The 20,727-nt window shown below is 46.7% G+C and overlaps 1 protein-coding gene across 6 annotated transcripts; it reads left to right on the top strand.

Moving 5' to 3' along the window:
- The first annotated feature begins 220 nt into the window (after positions 1-220).
- Positions 221-11,340, top strand: ZNF671 (zinc finger protein 671). 6 transcript variants are annotated; one of them, XM_074024967.1, is made up of 5 exons: positions 221-453; positions 5,328-5,440; positions 7,421-7,547; positions 8,345-8,451; positions 9,397-11,340. In XM_074024967.1, exons 4-5 carry the CDS (start codon positions 8,406-8,408, stop codon positions 10,605-10,607), a joined length of 1,257 nt encoding a protein of 418 aa, XP_073881068.1. In that variant the 5' UTR covers positions 221-453; positions 5,328-5,440; positions 7,421-7,547; positions 8,345-8,405; the 3' UTR covers positions 10,608-11,340. The 6 variants fall into 6 exon arrangements, with proteins under 6 accessions (XP_073881068.1, XP_065391145.1, XP_073881067.1 ...); XM_065535073.1 differs by having other exon boundaries at positions 8,329-8,451; XM_074024966.1 differs by lacking the exon at positions 5,328-5,440.
- The last annotated feature ends 9,387 nt before the right edge of the window (positions 11,341-20,727 follow it).

Genomic DNA, 20,727 nt, shown 5'->3' with positions numbered 1-20,727 from the left:
AAAAGAGGACGGAAGTCCTGCCAGTCCTTTGAAACTCGGGTTACTTTCCCCAAACACCTTGGCCCCCGTCCCAGGCCGAGAATCCTCCGCCTTGAAGGATGTCTCCGTGGGAACTACACTACCCACAAACCTATACGTTGCATATCCAATGAGGGCCCAAGAGAGAGGTGTTTCAGTGCGTGCGGAGGGTGCGTGGGCGGGACTTCCGGCTCCTCCTCCTAGCGGACATTTTGTTTGTTTCTGTCAGGCTGCATCTATTTGGGTCTCTGTAACGCTTGGGTGGACCGCAGGTGGAGGTGTCGGGAAAGCGCGGAGATGTTGTCCCCAGCGTCCCGCGACGCGTCCGAAACTCTACGGGGATGGAAGTACCTGCGTCCCCGATCGAGATGCCTGCCGCTCCCGGCAGCTGTCCGCGCCCACGGTCCTGTGGCGGAGCTAACGGACTCCGCGCGGGTGGGTGCTGCATCCTCCCGGCCCTCAGCCACTCTTTCTCCGACTCCGAATCGTAAAGTTCCTGCAGCCCCTGTGTCCCAGGACAGCGACGCACTCTTGGGCGGGGTTCTATCTCGCTGTGGGTGGGTGTGGGAGAGTTACGGGCGGAGGGGACGTCGCAGGTAAAGGCTCGGGGGTGCTGCTGATCCCCAGACATTTGGGAGACAGTGTTCTTTTCAACACGGAGCAGAGTTTGAGGAACTGTGCCTGGAATGGCAGGCTGAAAAGTTGTCCCTTCATTCTCAGGGCGTTGAGATTACCTGAGGGTTTTGAATAGAAGGAAGTGATCTTAGCTGGGATTTTAAGTGTCTCGAAATTTGCTCAGGGGAGAACATTAGTTCGGGGTGGGGACTGTGAGGATGGATACTAGGAGACCGGTAAGGAGACGGCTGCAGTGGATTCCAGGAATGCTTTGGTGGTGGATGTACCGAGAGTAATGGCAGGTGAGTAGGTAGAAGTGATCATATTCTGGGTAGGTTTTAAATATGAAACCAGCAGGATTTTCTGCTCCAGCATATGCAGCTGTGATTGAAAGTAAGGCATGAAAGAGCAAGGTGTTTTTGTTGTGTTTTTTCATGAACGTTTGAATTTTGGAATGGTGACTCTGATATGTCTCAGAGTGGAGGCGTCCTCACTTAGGCAACTAGAGAGGAAGGTGTGAAATTGTGGGGAAGGGACTGGGCTTAAAATGTCTTTGGGGTAAAGGGAGTGGTCTGGACTAGGTCAAGGCCAGGAGGTCAGATTTAAGTGGGGCAGTCTTAAGTATGTTATTTCAGATGATCTCTGGGGTAAGAGATGAGAAGGCTGGGACTGGAGGACAGGGAAAAGGGAGTGGGCATTCTTGAGACTCCCCCCAGAAGAGAAGGGTCCTGGCATATGAAAAGGTTCTTTTCAGTGTTTGTAGAAGGAGAGAGCTGTAGGGTATCAGGAGTTTGGCCTGGGATGGCAACGATGTGTGGTGTGCTATAAATTTGCTACTATCTGATTATCTCACCCTCATTTTGTGTGTTTTCTTTTAGTTTATTATTTTTATTTTTTTTGAGACCAAGTCTCACTCTGTCACCCAGGGTGGGATGCAGTGGTTGCAACCTGTACCTCCTGGGTTCAAGAGATTCTCCTGCCTCAGCTTCCTGAGTAGCTGAGATTACAGGAGCCCGCAACCACCCCTGGCTAATTTTAGTATTTATAGTAAAGACGCGGGGAGGGGGACATTTGCCATGTTGGCCCAGGTGGTCTCGAACTCCTGACCTCAACTGATCCACCGGCCCCAGCCTTCCAAAGGGTTGGGATTACAGGTGTGAGCCACTGCACTTGGCTTTAGTTTTATTTTATTTATTTATTTATTTATTTATTCGTTTTTTTGAGATGGAGTCTCCCTCTGTCACCCAGGCTGGAGTGCAGTGGTGCGATCTCAGCTCACTGCAGCCTCCGCCTCCTGGATTCAAGTGATTCTCCTGCCTCAGTTTTCCCAGTAGGTGGGATTACAGGCATGCACCACCATGCCCAACTAATTTTTGTATTTTAGTAGAGATGGAGTTTCACCATGCTGGCCAGGCTGGTCTCAAACTCTTGACCTCAGGTGATCCACTCCCCTTGGCCTCCCAAAGTGCTGGGATTACAGGAGTGAGCCACCATGCCTTGGCCAAGGTTTTTTTTTTTTTTTTTGACATGGAGTCTCGCCCTTGTCACCCAGGCTGGAGTGCAGTGACGCGATCTCGGCTCACTGCAACCTCCATCTCCTGGTTCAAGCAATTCTCCTACCTTAGCCTCCTGAGTAGCTGGGATTACAGGTGCCTGCCACCACACCCAGCTAATTTTTACATTTTTAGTAGAGATGGGGTTTCACCATGTTGCCCAGGCTAGAGTGCAGTGGCACGATCTTGGCTCGCTGCAACCTCTGCCGCCCGGGTTCAAGCAGTTCTCCTGTCTCTGCCTCATGAATAGCTGGAATTACAGGCATCCGCCACCACGCCTGGCTAATTTGTTTTTATTTTTAGTAGAGATGGGGTTTCACGATGTTGGCCAGGGTGGTCTTGAACTCCTGACCTCAGGAGATCCACCCACCTCAGCCTCCCAAAGTGCTGGGATCACAGGCGTGAGCCACACGCTCGGCTGAGACCCCATTTAAAAAAAAAAAAAAGTTCACTACCTCTCCCAGTCTTGCTAAGTGTAGTAGAAGGATCTCACCAATCCATCTGGCCAAAGATTTAAGGTGCTTCTCTAATCTTTGTATTTGTCCAGAATGCTGTCTCTGTTTTTGGTAACTCTCTGGAACTTAGGGTGTACTACATTCTGTCATTATCCTGAGGCCAGAAAGGTAGGAACCAGACTCTCTTGATGTCGCTGGGATGTGTTGAGGGTGTTAAATGTGTTCCGGTTTCTTCTGTTTTCATGATGCAGCTGAGCATGGGTATTTATCTCCTGCTGCCTGCATTAAGTTAGTTAGAGGACTAAATGCCTAAAGTCGTGTTTGGGCAGCATCCTCTGATTCTCGGGAGATAGCCTCTGGAAGTAGACTCATTGTGTATCCACCTTTTTATTTTCTGTAGTTTAGGGCCACTCAGAAATGCAAAGCCCCATTGACTTCCAGAGTAGTTTTTAAGGAGACAGTCTCTTGGGTGGGAGTTACAGAACTTGTGATACTCAGTGCATGGCCAAAGGAAGAATGAGTAGGCCTGGATTTTATCATTGAGCCATATGGAAGCCTCATGAAGTGCCATGCTTTGGCTCTGGCTGTTTTTTGTTTGTTTGTTTTTGTTTGAGACGGAGTCTCGCTCTTTTGCCCAGGCTGGAGTACAGTGGCGCGATCTCGGCTCACTGCAACCTCCGCCTCCCGGGCTCACGCCATTCTCCTGCCTCAGCCTCCCGAGTAGCTGGGACTACAGGCGCCTGCCACCTCGCCCGGCTAATTTTTTTTGTATTTTTAGTAGAGGCGGGGTTTCACCGTGTTCGCCAGGATGGTCTCGATCTCCTGACCTCGTGATCCGCCCGCCTCGGCCTCCCAAAGTGCTGGGATTACAGGCATGAGCCACCGCGCCCGGCCAGCTCTGGCTGTTTTATTTGCCCTATCAGCTCCCTGATATAAATTTGGTAGAAGCCAGACTGTTAAGTAGCCACTAGAAGTGTGTGCTGTAAGCCCCTTCTGGAGAGTAAATTGGAGGTGCACATTCCTGCCCCTTTTTTGCAGTGCTCCAAGGAGGTGTAGCTCCTAGAAATATTTTCATGCCCATTTAATTCTGCCTATTTGTTCTGTGATCCAGGAAGACTTGCCTAGTTCCTTCTGCTCTCAGAGGTAAGAGGTTTACGATGGAGCCCTTCGGGAGGTAGCTGTAAAAGATGCAGCACTCTATGCATGGCATAAACCTCTTCTGGGGAGAAACAAGGGCTGTTTTTTTTTGTTTTTTTTTTTTTGAGACGGAGTCTCGCTCTGTTGCCCAGGCTGGAGTGCAGTGGCCGGATCTCAGCTCACTGCAAGCTCCGCCTCCCGGGTTCCCGCCATTCTCCTGCCTCAGCCTCCCGAGTAGCTGGGACTACAGGCGCCCGCCACCTCGCCCGGCTAGTTTTTTGTAGTTTTTAGTAGAGACGGAGTTTCACCGGGTTAGCCAGGATGGTCTCGATCTCCTGACCTCATGATCCGCCCGTCTCGGCCTCCCAAAGTGCTGGGATTACAGGCTTGAGCCACCGCGCCCGGCCGAAGGGCTGTTTTTTTAAAGCCCCTTCTCTGCACTACTTACAGGGCATGAAGACCCTGGAAGTGCTTGAGTGCCCATATCAAACTGCCACTTTTTTTTGTTTGTTTTTTGAGATGGAGTTTCGTTCCTGTTGCCCAGGCTGGAGTGCAATGGCACCGTCTCGGCTCACTGCAACCTCTGTCTCCCAGGTTCAAGCGATTCTCCTGCCTCAGCCTCCCGAGTAGCTGGGATTACAGGCACGTGCCATTATGCCCAGTTAATTTTTTATATTTTTAATAGAGACGAGGTTTCACCACGTTAACCAGGATGGTCTTGATCTCCCGACCACAGGTGATCTGCCTGCCTCGGCCTCCGAAAGTGCTGGGATTACAGGTGTGAGCCACCGCGCCCAGCAAACGGCCAGACTTTTTTCTGTGATCTAGAAAGATGTGTATTCCAGTCTCCTCTGTTCACAGAGCCAGGAGGTTTAGAGTACAGTTCTTTGGAGAGAAGAATTACAAGTTGGGACACTTGTGTGGACTGTGGTCTATAGAGACCACAGGAAAAAAGCAGTAGTTCGATATAGGCACATTAGCACTTCCAGGGTCTTCATTCCCTGTGAGTAGTACAGGGGTGCTGATGTCTCCTCCCCTTAGCTCTCTAGAGTTGGTGAATTAAGAGCCGAATCATGGATAACCTTAGAGTTAGGAACTATATGTGAGGTCCACACCATCCTCTTCACAGGAGAAGGTGTGTGTTGGGGATTCCTTTCTCCATTGTATGAACAGTGCCCACAGTGGGGTCCATGGTTGAGTGTTCCTCAGCTTTTCTTACCTGTTTAAGACAGATGTTTTCTCCGTTGCCTGGTGATCAGCAGTCTCTCAACTAGTTTCTCACTTTCAGAGGATAGTCTGTAAATAGGCGTGTATTTCATGTGTCCATGGATGGAAAGAGTCAGGAGCTTCGTATTCCGCCATGTTGCTGACATCCCCTCTCTCACCCTCACTTTTGAACCACCTGAACTAAGAGAAACGCACACTGATAAGTTCCTTCAGTGCAGGGAATGAGCCTGCTTCACTCAGTGTTGCCAAAGCCACAAAATACCTTAAATGCCATGCAATAGATTGTCTCAACCTCCTTTAGAACCGTTTTTTTGTTTTTCAGGCAGAGTCTCATTCTGTCACCCAGGCTGAAGTGTAGCTGTGCGATTTCAGCTTACTGCAACCTCTGCCTCCTGTTCAAGCTATTCTCAGCCTCTGGAGTCGCTGGAATTACAGGTGTGTGCCACCATGCCCAGCTAATTTTTATATTTTTAGTAGAGACGAGGTTTCACCATATTGGCCAGGCTGGTCTCGAACTCCTGACCTCAAGTGATCTGCCCACCTCGGCCTCCCAAAGTGCTGGGATTACTGGTGTGAGCCACCGTGCCTGACCATCCATTAGCTCTTTTGACTAAATACATTTCCCAAGAAAGACAGGCTCATTGGGGGCAGCTGCCTCACAGCAAGTTCTGTTTTTTTTTTTTTGAGACGGAGTTTTGCTTTTGTTGCCCAGGCTGGAGTGCAATGGTGTGATCTCAACTCACTCCAATCTTCACCTCCTAGGTTCAAATGATTTTCTACCTCAGCCTCCCGAGTAGCTGGGATGACAGGCACCTGCTACCACGCCCTGGCGGGTGTACAATAATTTTTGTATTTTGAGTAGAGACGGGGTTTCGCTATGTTGGCCAGGCTGGTCTCCCAGAGTGCTGGGATTATAAGTGTTAGCAGCCATGCCCTGCCAGCAAGTTCTTACCAAAGGTTTACTCTAAGGTAAATTGTTCTAACACGGGAAATGTTTCTGCTCACATTCCCTATACTGGCATACCTTGTCTTACTGTGCTTCACTCTATCACACTTTGCAGATACTCTGTTTTTACAAGTTGAAGGTTTGTGGCATCCCTGAAGTCATACATTGGCAATTCTTGCAATATTTCAAACATTTTCATCCTTATTATACCTGTTCTTGTGATCAGTGATCTTTGGTGTTACTACTGTAATTGTTTTGGGCCATCATGTGGCACCACGAGCCACACTTATATGAGACAGGCAGTCTTAATTGTTAAATATTGTGTGTCTTCTGACTGCCTCACTGACCAGCTGATCCCCATCCTTCTCCCTCTCTTCAAGTGTTCCTATTCCCTGACGCACAGCAATATTGAAATCAGATCAGTTAATAACTCTACAGTGGGCTCTAAGAGTTCAAGTTAAAGGAGTAGTTACACATCTCTCACTTTAAATCAGGGGTGTCCAGTCTTTTGGTTTCCCTGGGCCTCCAGCACTAGGGGTTGCATTTCAACATGAGATTTGTAGGGGATACACATCCAATCCATATCAAGCAGTGGTACAGTGTGCAACAAAGAAATGGAAGAGGGTTGAGGATACCTGAGATCTTCATGTGGTTTGAGGTGCCTGTGATTGAAAAAAGGAACAAGGCCAGATTGGGAGGCTTTCAGAGCAACAATAGGGCTTTCCTTGGCAATGGGGCCATTGGTGGTTTGGGGCAAGATGGGATACTGATTGTTGGCAAGCACTTTTTTTTTTTTTTTTTTTTTTTTTTGAGATGGAGTCTCGCTCTGTCACCAGACTGAAGTATAGTAGCATGATCTCGGCTCACTGCAGCCTCTGCCTCCCAGGTTCAAACAGTTCTCCTGCCTCAGTCTCTCAAGTAGCTGGGACTACAGGCACACACCACCATGCCCAGCTAATTTTTTTTTTTTTTTAAGTAGAGACAGGGTTTGATCTTGTGATCCGCCCTTGGCAAACACTCTTAATGCTATATGTAGAGTGACATTGGGGAGTCCAGGGAGATAGGGTGGGCCAGTAGGGTGGTGGGAAAGCTGGAGATGTGAGGGAGATGTAGTCCAGAGAGTGATGTGTATGAGTGGAGGAAGTGTGAGCTGATGGTCCTGTGACTTGGGGCTTAACTGAGAAAAATGAACCTAGGTTCATACCTGGGATTTGTGCTCTTGGGTACCCCAGGGGAGTTGGCTGGCTCAGAGTGTAAATGGCATTTATCTGTCAGCCTGCCTGTTGTTGTGGTGGGCTGACACAGTGATTTCTGGGGTAATCAGGAGAGAGTGAGAACCAGTGGTACCAGTACCTGGTATCTCTGACTTGGGAACCTGGGAGGTCAGTTAGCAGGATGTTGTGGGTAGGCAGACAGGGGATCATGGGTCAAGAGACTTTTTATGACCCTTCCTGTCCCTTTTGTTGCAGGGCTGTGTAGTCTTTGAGGATGTGTTTGTATACTTCTCTCGGGAAGAATGGGAGCTACTTGATGATGCTCAGAGACTTTTGTACCATGATGTGATGCTGGAGAACTTTGCACTTTTAGCCTCACTAGGTAAGGTCCTCATGCTTTTCTCCATTTACCACTCTGTTCTTCCCATGGTTGGATCATGAGCACTGCTTCCTTCACCAGTTTTCTGGAGCAAGTGCTCAGGGTGCCAGGGCTAAGCTGTATGGAGTGTCCTTCCTACTTGCTGAGCAGTCCTGAAGCCATGCAGCCAAGGGTTTGGGGTCATGAGACTTGTGGTTTGCCCAGTGGTTCTCACTAGGTCTGTTCACTTTCTGTACTGGTGACTCTGTCCAAAATTATGATGCCTCTGTGCCCAAGGTTGTGCCCCCTTTCTCCAGGTGACATTTTCTTTTTCTTTTTTTTTTTTTTTGAGTCAGGGTTTGGCTCTGTTGCCCAAGCTGGAGTGCAGTGGCACGATCTCAGCTCATTGCAACCTCTACCTCCCAGGCTCAAGCCATCCTCTCACCTCAGCCTCCTGAATAGTTGGGACTACAGGCACACACCACCACGCCCAGCTAATTTTTTTGTAGAGACGGGAATTTGCCATGTTGCCCAGGCTAGTCTTGAACTCCTGAGCTCAAGTAATCCCCTGACTTGACCTCTGAAAGTGTTGGATTACAGGCATGAGCCACTGCGCCCAGCCCAGGTGACATTTTCTAGGGCCTGACCCTGTCAGGAGTTATAGGCACTTACATAGTCACTTACAGGGACCTTTGCTCTATTCCTGCACAACTCCTCCCAGGTTACTTTTCTTACCTGTAGTCCATCATAGGGTGGGTTGCCATGGACCTGTGCTGGCTGCTCACCTGTTCTGACTTTCTCTTAGGAATTGCATTTTCTAGATCATGTGCAGTCATTAAACTAGAGCAAGCAGAAGAGCCCTGGGTGTATGACCAAGTGGATATGACTTCAGCCACAGAAAGAGAGGCCCAGAGCGGACTTAGACGTGGTGAGTGGATATCGGGGAAGGGCATGATGTATGTCAAAGCTGGGTTCAGAACTGTCAACATTAACTGTTCACATCAGTGTTTGTTTCCAGGGCCAGTGGCCACACAGCGTTTCTATCTGTCCTTCCCTGTTGTTGACATGAAGACATATCATTTCTAGTTTGTTAGCCCCTTGCCATCCTCACCACTGGCCTTCACCTCACACCCATGTTTTCCCACTAGTCTGTCTGCATTTTTGGCAATATTGACCTGCTATTAATGTTCACAAGATGTGCATATATTCTTAAATAGTCTTTGAACACCAACTGCTCGCTTGTAGTTGGATTTTCCTGGAACTGGATACATTTTTCATAGCATTCATGAGTCACTAACAGTCAAGGCCCTACTGGAAGCCATTTGTTTGCTTCCATTCTTTTTTTTTTGAGACGGAGTCTAGCTCTGTGGCAAAGGCTGGAGTGCAGTGGGGTGATCTCCACTCACTGCAAGCTCCTCCTCCTGAGTTCACGCCATTCTCCTGACCTCAGCCTCCTGAGTAGCTGGGACTAGAGGCGCCCACCACCATGCCCGGTTAATTTTTTTTTTTTTTTTTTTTTTTTGTATTTTTAGTAGAGAAGCAGCTTCACCGTGTTAGCCAGGATGGTCTCGATTTCCTGACCTCGTGATCTGCCCACCTCGGCCTCTCAAAGTGCTGGGATTACAGGTGTGAGCCACCATGGCCAGCCTGTTTGGTTCCATTCTTATATCCTGGCCCTTCATTGGCCCTCCCCCATGGTATGACCTTCAGAGGCTCACTACCTCAAAGCCGTCCCTTCCTCACTCTGACCATGCTTCTCATCCTGAAAACAGTTTCATGAACTTACTCCTGCGTGTGTCAAATGCACATATATGATGGGGTTGCCCCTTCCCACCCGTAAACATGCATTTAATCAGCATTTCTGTGTCTTCAGGTTGTTGGTATGGAGTGGAGAATGAGGAGGTATCTTCTGAGCAGAGCATTTCTGTAGCAGGAGTGTCACAGGTCAGGACTCTCAAGGCAGAGCTGCAGACTCACCCATGTGACATATGTGGCCCAATATTGAAAGATACCTTACACCCGGCTAAGTACCATGGGGGAAAAGCCAGGCAGAAACCATACTTGTGCGGGGCATGTGGAAAGCAATTCTGGTTCAGTACAGACTTTGACCAGAACCAGCCCAATGAAGGGAAACTCTTCCCAAGGAAGGAGAGTAGAGACTCGGTGAAAAGCTGCAGAGTCCATGTGCCAGAGAAGACCCTCACATGTGGGAAAAGTGGGAGAGACTTTTCAGCCACATCTGGCCTTCTTCAGCATCAGGCCTCTCACAGCAGGATGAAGCCCCACAAGAGCACCAAGCTTGTGAATGGCTTTCGCATGGGACAGAGGTATCACAAGTGTGGTGAATGTGGGAAAGCCTTCACCCGCAAAGACACACTTGCTCGGCATCAGAGAATCCACACTGGAGAAAGGCCTTATGAGTGTAGCGAATGTGGGAAGTTCTTCAGCCAAAGCTACGACCTCTTTAAACACCAGACAGTTCACACTGGAGAAAGGCCATATGAGTGCAGCGAATGTGGGAAATTCTTTAGACAAATCTCTGGCCTGATTGAGCACAGGCGAGTTCACACAGGTGAAAGACTCTATCAGTGTGGCAAATGTGGGAAATTCTTTAGCAGTAAGTCTAATCTCATTCGACACCAGGAAGTTCACACAGGAGCCAGGCCTTACGTATGCAGCGAATGTGGGAAAGAATTCAGTCGGAAACACACACTTGTTCTGCACCAACGAACTCACACTGGAGAAAGGCCTTATGAGTGCAGTGAATGTGGGAAGGCCTTTAGCCAAAGCTCCCACCTTAATGTACACTGGAGAATTCACAGCAGTGATTACGAGTGTAGCAGATGTGGTAAAGCTTTCAGCTGCATCTCTAAACTCATTCAGCACCAGAAAGTTCACTCTGGAGAAAAGCCTTATGAGTGCAGCAAGTGTGGGAAAGCCTTCACTCAAAGACCCAACCTCATCAGGCACTGGAAAGTCCACACTGGGGAAAGACCTTATGTGTGTAGTGAGTGCGGGAGAGAGTTCATCCGGAAACAGACACTTGTTCTGCACCAGAGGGTTCACGCTGGAGAAAAGCTTTAAGAGTGTAGCAAATGTGGGGAAACTCTTAGGCCAATGCCTCCAACTTACTGTATGGTGGGGAACTAGCAGTAGTTAATGAGTGCAGCAGATACAGGAAAGCCTTTCCTTGGAGGCTGAACCTTACCCGCCACTGGAAAATTTCACACCAGACACAGGCCTTAGCAGTCCAAGCAATGTGCTATCTCTGTTCAGCCTAACAGCTCACCCTAGAGTGGAACTCTGGGAGCAGCCATTGTGAGGGAACCATCAGTCAGAAGTGAAACTTCATAGATATGGACATTCCCACTGGGGAGATTCCCTGTGAGCACCAAGTATGTGAGATGCTTTCAACAGCTGTGTCGCACTTTTTAAATGGCTATTGGCCTTTGCTGGGGCAGGAGCCATCTGCCGCTACCATTTGGCAGAATCATACTGCGTTTACCATTTACCCCAGCATGCTTATGACAGGCAGACCTCTCTTCTCTCCCCAGTCCCTAAAAGGATTGTAAGTGGTCTCACAGCCCACTAGGGGTCTTAATTTTCTCTCTTTTGATGTAAATGGCATGGAAATAATCAGCTTTGTTCAAGAGGACACAAAAAGATTCTGCAAATAGCCTGCAGAGGCTTACCTGCATTGATTGTTTGGTTTCATATGATGCTCATTATGGATATATCCAATCTCCAAGTCACCCAGCTCTCGAACTGCCTGCTTCACATTGCTCATTATAATAAAGGCGTGTTCTTTAAGCCACAATTAATATTGTGGGTTCTGTTTATTGTTTGGAGTCTATTGAGGAAACAGTTGTCTTCTCAGCATGAACAAGTTAACAGCTTTGGGAGTCCTTGTTTTCTGTCCCTTAGAGCAAAGAACAGTATGGCAGAGAACAGCTCTGATTACAGCTTTGACCTAATTTGCGTTGCTGTTCAAGGCCTTCTAAGACAGACTGCAGGGCTTTGTGAGACAAATCATGTGACCTGGATGCCAGTTTTTCTATGGGTTTGGAGGTAACCATGAAGAGAGATCAGCTGTAACAACTTGTAGAGCACCTGGGAGCATGAGTTTGGTCACTAGTTCCCATCCAGTGTTCCATATTTCCAAGCACTTAGTGGGAAGCTGGCCCCTGCTTCTTGTCAAGGAGTCTGTGTTCAGAATTTAGTAGGCAGGTGTCCCTGTGTGGAGGACCTCTAGGAGCCAGGTGGTAATTACAATTGGTATAGAAACACTGGGTGAGACTAATAGGGAGTTGAGGAGATTGCAGCACACTACAAAGGGTGTGCCACTTCTTTTTTTTTTTTCTTTTCTTTTTTTTTTTTTTTTTTGAGATGGAGTTTCGCTCTTGTTGCCCAGGCTGGAGTGCAGTAGCACGATCTTGGCTCACTGCAACCTCCACCTCCTGGGTTCAAGTGATTGTCCTGCCTCAGCCTCCTGAGTAGCTGGGATTACAGGCATGCGTCACCTATGCCTGGCTAATTTTGTATTTTTAGTAGAGATGGGGTTTCTCCATATTGTTCAGGCTGGTCTCAAACTCCCGACCTCAGGTGATCTGCCTGCCTCGGCCTCCCAAAGTCCTGGGATTACAGGCATGAGCCACCACGCCCGGCCTAGGATGTGCCACTTCTAAAGGTACATGCTCAGATGTTCCCATACTATGGCTATATAGGATGAGAGTGTACAGAAAGTTTCAGAACCGCCACAGCTGTGTCTCTTTGGTGGTCAGCATCACTCCCAGGGCAAATCTAAACATTCTGTGGATTCCCAAAGACTCGATGGCTCAACTGAAGACCATCGCTGGGTGCACAAGTGGGTAGGAAAACCAAGATTGAAAGAAGGAAGATCTAGCATTTCAGGGATGTGGCTTTGCAATTTAGCCAGTGTTCCTGGTGAATCATGGAAATAGCTTTCTTGGTTGCCACTTTTTGCTATCACTGAGGCAGGGCTGCTCCTGAAGCAAGAGGCAAGAGACAATAGAGTCAATATAGGGTTACCTATAGGACTTGTCTGTTTTTCCAGTTTTCTTTTTTGTTTTGAGACCAGGCCTCTGTCACCCAGGATAGAATACAGTGGCACTAGGCCGGGCGCGGTGGCTCAAGCCTGTAATCCCAGCACTTTGGGAGGCCGAGGCGGGCGGATCACAAGGTCAGGAGATCGAGACCACAGTGAAACCCCGTCTCTACTAAAAATACAAAAAATTAGCCGGGCGCGGTGGCGGGCGCCTGTAGTCCCAGCTACTCAGGAGGCTGAGGCAGGAGAATGGCGGGAACCCAGGAGGCGGAGCTTGCAGTGAGCCGAGATCGCGCCACTGCACTCCAGCCTGGGCAACAGCGTGAGACTCCGTCTCAAAAAAAAAAAAAAAAAAAAAAAAATACAGTGGCACTATCATAGCTCACTGTAACCTTGAACTCCTGCGTTTAAGCAATCCTCAGCCTCCTCAGTAGCTGGGATTACAGGCATGTACCATCGCACCTGGCTAACTTTTTTGTTTGTTTTTGTTTTTGGAGATGGAGTCTCACTGTATTGCCCGAGCTGGTCTTGAACTCCTGGCTTCAAGCGATACCAAAGCACTGGGTTTACAGGCATAAGCCAGCATGCCTGGCTGGTTTTCCTAATTTCTTAAAATAAATTGTCACTTATTTGTGAACTCTCTTCTTATATAATAATATAGTCTAGACATTTCCCTATAAGTACTACTTTAGCAGCATCCCCCAAATTTTGATATAGTGTGCATTCGTTTTGTGTAAGATGGAATTAGTTGGCCGGGCACGGTGGCTCATGCCTGTAATCCCAGCACTTTGGGAGGCTGAGGTGGGTGGATCACGAGGTCAGGACATCGAGACCATCCTGGCTAACACGGTGAAACTCCGTCTCTACTAAAAATACAAAAAATTAGCCGGGCATGGTGGCAGGCGCATGTAGTCCCAGCTACTTGGGAGGCTGAGACAGGAGAATGGCGTGAACCCAGGAGGCGGAGCTTGCAGTGAGTTGAGATCGTGCCACTGCACTCTGACCTGGGCAACAGAGCAAGACTCTATCTCGAAAAAAAAAAAAAAAAAAAAAATTGGGCTGGAAAAGCTCTACTGTTGTCTCTAGGGACTTCAGGTATCTCATTTCATTTTGACATTTAGTGCAGTGAGCTTTATTATGTATTGTTTAACATCTGGAAAAATCCCATGACAATATGGAGGGTGAGTTTGATTGCTGATGGTTTCTGGTTGGCATATGTGATTAGGTAGGCACTCTGGCTCAACTATATTACCCCAGAAGGGCATAAAATCCCTGCTGGCCTGCTGCGATCCTCTGACTTGAGCTCTCCTGAAGCCAGGATTTCTCTCTCAGATATTGGTGGCTTGATCTGGAAGTGAATCACATCAATGTGCCATCTGGACTGGGAAATCTGGAAAACTGCCTGGATTTGTGTCTGACATAGCATAGGGGCATGCATTCTCTTTCTCTTGCTGCACCATACCCTTTGCCTTAACAAAACCTCATGTGAGTATGCTCTGTAGAGTTTTGTGAGTATTGTCTTTTTTTTTTTTTTTTTTTTTTGAGATGGAGTCTTGCTCTGTCGCCCAGGCTGGAGTGCAGTGGCCGGATCTCAGCTCACTGCAAGCTCTGCCTCCCAGGTTTATGCCATTCTCCTGCCTCAGCCTCCCGAGTAGCTGGGACTACAGGCGCCCGCCACCTCGCCCGGCTAGTTTTTTGTATTTTTTAGTAGAGACGGGGTTTCACCGGGTTAGCCAGGATGGTCTCGATCTCCTGACCTTGTGATCCGCCCGTCTCGGCCTCCCAAAGTGCTGGGATTACAGGCTTGAGCCACCGCGCCCGGCCGTATTTTCAATTACGTTTTTTGAAATGTTTTCAGTTGGTGAAGATGAGATATTTGCTGTGATCTCTGAGTCCATTTCAAATAATAATGGCTAAGGAGTTATTGGGCAGAATGAAATATGGTAGAGGCTGGTGAGGAAGATTTTTTGTGAATAGGTTGGCTTCTAGTCCTTGAGTTGAGATTGCACAAGTTATGTGATTGAGTCACAAACAGGAGGAAGAACATAAGTGGGACCTGGAGTCTGTAGGTCGGCGGGGATAACTAAATGTCCTGCAAAAGACCCAAACACCTCCCATTAGGCCCACCTCCAACACTGGAGGTCACATTTCAACATGAGATTTGGAAGGGACACTCATCTAAACTATATCAGCTGTAGATTCTAGCCTGTAATTAAGTACACTACCATACCTTTTCCTAACTCCATCCTGCGGACCCAGCTAATTGATGTCATGGTAAAAGGGGAGACAACATGATATGAGGCATGATGTTATGGACCTCCTTATTGAGCTCTCTTGAATTAGACTTAATACTGGAGGGGGAAGGAAAAGTAAGAATCATTCAGAAGAAAGGTAACTAAAAATAAAAGAGGTGGCCGGGCACGGTGGCTCACGCCTGTAATCCCAGCACTTTGGGAGGCCGTGGCGGGAGGATCACCTGAGGTCAGGAGTTCGAGACCAGCCTGACCAACATGGTGAAACCCCATCTCTACTAAAAATACAAAAAAAAAAAAATTAGCTGGGCGTTGTGGCACGTGCATGTAATCCCAGCTACTCAGGACGCTGAGGCAGGAGAATCGCTTGAACCCAGGAGGCAGAGGTTGCGGTGAGCCGAGATTGCACCATTGCATTCCAGCCTGGGCAACAAGAGTGAAACTCCATCTCAAATAAATAAATAAATAAATAAATCAAAGAGATGGAAGAAACCTCAGGAAAACAGAATTGGATAAAATTGTTTAGATGGTTGATTACAAATGACCTTAAACAGGAAAGGAAGATGGAGTAGTTACAAAAAGTATTGAATCACTAAAAATAATTGGTCTATTCAAAGATCTGGAACTAATTAATTCACCCTAGTCTTGATAATTTTTCAAAATGTCAATATTATTAAAAAATGACAAGTATAATCTCTTCAGAGCCTGCTCTGATTATAACCATGGAGGGAAATTGGGAGTATTATGACTGAATGATGATGTCAATAGAAGAAAGTGACAAGTCTCATTTTGGAGATTTAGTTGCCAAAGTTAAGGATGCACCCGGGAGACAAGTCTATGCTTTTCTCCGAAGATGATTTTTAGGGCTCCAAATTTAAAGGAGAAAGGATGGGATATTGAGAAGCACACAGTTTTCACATAAACAAAAGGGGCAAAAGAAAGATGTGGGGAGTCTGCATTTTACGTAAGATAACACAGAGGAAATGGGGTAGGGGAACAATCGGATAGGCATTTTGTGTCTGACAGGCCGGGGTGACTGCACCTGTAAAGATAAACTATCAATTTGCATTGCCATGGTGAAGTTTTTTTTTTTTTTAGATGGAGTTTCACTTTTGTCCCCCAGGCTGGAGTGCAGTGGCATGATCTCAGCTCACTGTAACCTCCGTTCCCTGGGTTCAAGTGATTCTCCTGTCTCAGCCTCCCGAGTAGCTGGGATTACAGGCACCTGCCACCACACCTGGCTAATTTTTGTATTTTTTTTTTTTTTTAGTAGAGATGGGGTTTCACCATCTTGACCAGACTGGTCTTGAACTCCTGACCTTGTGATTCACCCACCTTGGCCTCCCAAAGTGTTGAGATTACAGGCATGAGCCACCGCACCCAGCCACCATGGTGAAGTTTTAACAGCTCACCAGTAACTTCCTTGTGGGCAAAATATGGTGAAGGTGGGTAGCTTTTCATCTTGTAGCCATTTTATTTAGGAACCAAAAGGTGGAGGCAAGTTTGTGTAACTCAGTTCCCAGCTTGACTTTTCCCCTTGGCTAAAAAGGTTTGGGGTCCCAAAATTTAATTTCCTTTGACAATGGCCTGGTTAAGGTCTCATGACCTCCAGCTGGGACTTGAAGTTCACTTTCATTGGAATGAAGTAAACGGTCTGCAGGCAGTGAGAAAACTTTACTACAATTGATGACTGATGTTGCAATAACTTAATTAGCTAATGTAAACTTAAAAGGAAATATAATTACACGAATATAGTGATACAGCTAGAGAAGGCTTGCAGCGGGAGAAATATGGTCTATAGAGGAATTTATGGACAGAAATTAGGTACGATTTTTGCTTCACTGTTACCATAAGGCATTATTGGAATTGATAGAATGCCATGTAAATCTGCTTTTAGTCCTGTTTTAATTGAGCGTGCTAGATGGGAACCTTTAGAATTGGCTAATCTCACTCAAGTGATTAATTTATAACACCATAGAATTCCTGGGGGGAAATAAATGTTGGCTTGAATTGAGCATCTTTTAGATGCAGGTATATTACTAAAATTCCCTATTTAGTAGTCTAGGATGGGCTGGGTGCGGTGGCTCATGCCTGTAATCCCGACACTTTGGGAGGCCAGGGCAGGAGGATCACTTGAGGCCAGCAGTTTGAGACCAGCTTGGGCAACATAGTGAGACCGCCTCTCTACAAAAAAATTGAAAACATATTAGCTGAGTGTGGTGGAACATGCTTATAGTCTTAGCTACTCAGGAGGCTGAGGGGAGGATCACTCAAGGCCAGGAGTTTGAGGATGCAGTAAGCTGTATTTGCACCACTGCACTCCAGCCTCAGTCTAGGATGGCCTGGAAGAAAAGTTGATGGATCTGGTAAGTTAACTATAGATTATGGAAGACTTGATAAATTGGTGTCCCTCCATTTGATCAGCTATGTCTAATATGGCATCAACAACTAAAGCTGTGCTACAAGCTCAGAGAGATCAGTATTCTGTACTAGATTTGGCTCATGCCTTCTTTTCCGTTAGGAAACCAAAGCCAATTTTCATTCATTCGGGATAGTCCCCAGTATGCATTTACTCTGCCCTCAGAAGAACATTTAAATTCTCTGGGCTGAACATGGTGGCTCACACCTGTAATCCCAGCACTTTGGGAGGCCGAGGCTGGTGGATCACTTGAAGTCAGGAGTTCGAGACTAGCTTGGCCATCATGGTGAAACCCCGTCTCTACTAAAAAAAACACAAAAATTAGCTGGACGTGGTGGTGGGTGCCTGTAATCCCAGCTACTCAAGGTGGAGGCAAGAGAATCGCTTGAACCCGGGAGGCAGAGGTTGCAGTGAGCCGAGATCGTGCCAGTGTACTCCAGCCTGGGTGACAGAGCGAGAGTCAAATAAAGAAATAGATAAAAATAAATAAATTCTCTTGATGATACTTGGCCCTGGATTTAAACCCTTTTGTAGGACAATATATGGTATATGAGCTGCTACTTGGGAGGCTGAGGTGGGAGGATCACTTGAACCCAGGAGCTCAAGGCTGCAGTGAACCATGATTGTGCCACTACACTCCAGCCTGGGTGACAGAGTGAGAACCTATGTCTAAAAAACATATATATTTGGTATACGTGCAAGAACCCCAATTTGGAGGAAAGGTAGAGAATATACTGTAATTTTGACTTATTTTGTAATGATCATGATGAGACTCATAATGTTATCTGCTATTTGGTGTAATACTGGTGTATTTGGTAAAATTAATTTGATGGGTTCTGATATGGTTTGGATGTATGTTCCCTGCAAATCTCAAGTTGAAATGTGACCTTCAACGTTGGAGGTGGGCCTAGTCAGAGGTCTTTGGGTCATGGGGGTAGATCCCTCATGAATGGGTTGGTGCTGTCCTCATGGTAGTGAGTGAGTTCTCACTGAATTCATGCAAGATCTGGTTGTTTAGAAAAGGCTGGCACCTCCTCCCTACCTCTCTTGCTCCCTCCCTCACCATGTGACATGCTGGCTCTCCTTCACTTTTTGCTATAATTGTAAGCTTCCTGAGGCCCTCACCAAAAGCAGATACTTGCACTTTCCTTCATGTACTGTCTGCAGAACTGTAAGCCAAATACATCTCCCTCTTATATATTTTTATTTTATATTCTTATATATTTTATTATAATTTTTAATAAACTACCCAATCTCAGGTATTCCTTTATGGCATCACATTCAAACAAAGCTTATGATAATATTGATATAGATCATAAAATAAAGTGAGAAATTGAATTAAAACAACCACAAGATGTTCTATCTATGGAAAATACTGGCTAGAAGAGGAACTAGAATTAACTTTGAATTGAATGAATCTATTGATACTGTTCTTAAAGTTGATGATGGAAGGAGGTAAAATAGTTGCCAATCTTGTGCATGATTATGAACACATTTGTGCTGAGCTATTGCGTTTTCTGAAATACTTTGAAGCAATACCCACATCTCAAATAATGCACACAAAGTATTTTGACAGCTGCCCTTTTTGTTTGTTCTGTTCTATAAATAGAGAAAATGATGTAGGGTAATATTAAGATGGAGTGATTTGTAATTAAAAATACCCAGCCAACAAAGGGATGACTGTGGAGAATAGAGATACTTTATAGCTGAAATTGTACAATTTTATGCTTATCTCTGGGGACATCTGGATATCTAGTTTGACTCTTGGCAAAGAAAGGCAGTGGGAGTTAGAATGTGCTGCTTAAACTCTGAAATTTTTCCGTGTCTTTACAGCTGTCTTTTACCTGGCATAAATGGCTAGGCTGGCTTGGGTCATGCAGCCAGAGGGACATAAAAGTCCCTACTGGGAATTTCTGTTATTAATTCTTCTGAAATCAAGCTCCATCCCATAGATATTTCTCACCTATATACCCTGAGTGCCTCTGCAGCCAGCAAAGCAGATGAAGGCCTTCTGGGTTGAAGCCCTAGGCCCTCCAATGCTGAAGAGCCCTGTGAAGTCTCCATCCATGCAGGCATTCTAGTAACCTGCTTCTTCTGCCTGGAATTTATTCTAAAAACACGCACATGGCTCATCTCTCACTTCCTTCAAGTGCATTTCACCGGCTTTCTGATTAAGAAGTCGCACCTCTCCCCTTTGTCTCTTATCAAAGCAGCATTTCTTTCATTGTTTTATTGAGATTGATGTTAGACTTCTAAAAGGAATTGAATAGGCCGGGCGCGGTGGCTCAAGCCTGTAATCCCAGCACTTTGGGAGGCCGAGACGGGCGGATCACGAGGTCAGGAGATCGAGACCATCCTGGCTAACACGGTGAAACCCCGTCTCTACTAAAAAATACAAAAAACTAGCCGGGCGAGGTGGCGGGCGCCTGTAGTCCCAGCTACTTGGGAGGCTGAGGCCGGAGAATGGCGTGAACCCAGGAGGCGGAGCTTGCAGTGAGCTGAGATCCGGCCACTGCACTCCAGCCTGGGCGACAGAGCGAGACTCCGTCTCAAAAAAAAAAACAAAAAAACAAAAAAAAGGAATTGAATATATCTCAGATATCAAGTAAGAATTATGAAATGGATAAAAGTGTTGCTCAGTGAATTGGATACAGTTACTGACTGGACACAGTAATTGGACACAATAATTGACTATGCAGACAAAAGATGTTTTTTGTTGGAATCACAGACAGAATTCTACCTTTGTACTACCGCTTCAAGGTGACCCAACATTTCTCTTCTGTCTTCTGGAGGCACTATCATGCCACTATCTGAAGTAGTTTTTCACCTGTCCCTGACCAAGAGTGCACAGACTGACTTCAATGCTTCCGAGTGCATACATTTGAAATGTAATATGATAGAGGCTGGGTGCCGTGGCTTATGCCTGTAATCCCAGCACTTTGAGAGGCCGAGGCGGGTAGATCACCTGGGGTCAGGAGTTTGGGACCACCATAGTGAAACCCCATCTCTACTAAAAATACAAAAAATTAGCCGAGCGTGGTGGTGTGCGCCTATAGTCCCAGCTACTTGAAAGGCTGAGGCACGAGAATCGCTTGAAGCCGGGAGGCGGAGGTTGCAGTGATCCCAGATGGCGCCGCTGCACTCCAGCCTTGGGGGCAGAGGGAAACTTTGTCTAAAAAAAAAAAAAAGAAAAAAGAAAAGAAAAAGTAATAAACTTAATATGGTAATATTTATTAGCTTCTCTATTAGTGGATATATTTCGTGTCTGAATGGCTCTATGGAATGATTTGCATATTTGGATTGGCAGCCTTAGGGAGCGTCTGATAATAATTTTAGCCTCTGGGAGCCTGCTGAACTTCACGAAGTTTGAAATAATATTCCCCAAACACTTGGGTGATCAGTTGCAGATGGCACCTCTGATACGCTGTCTGATTACAACCCATTTAAGAAAGGGCGAAGCCCCTCCAC

Source organism: Macaca fascicularis, chromosome 19 (genome assembly GCF_037993035.2).
Source record: "Macaca fascicularis isolate 582-1 chromosome 19, T2T-MFA8v1.1".
Lineage (NCBI taxonomy): Eukaryota > Metazoa > Chordata > Mammalia > Primates > Cercopithecidae > Macaca > Macaca fascicularis.
The sequence above is the reverse complement of the archived record's forward strand: the minus strand, read 5'-3'. Positions and strand labels throughout refer to the sequence as shown.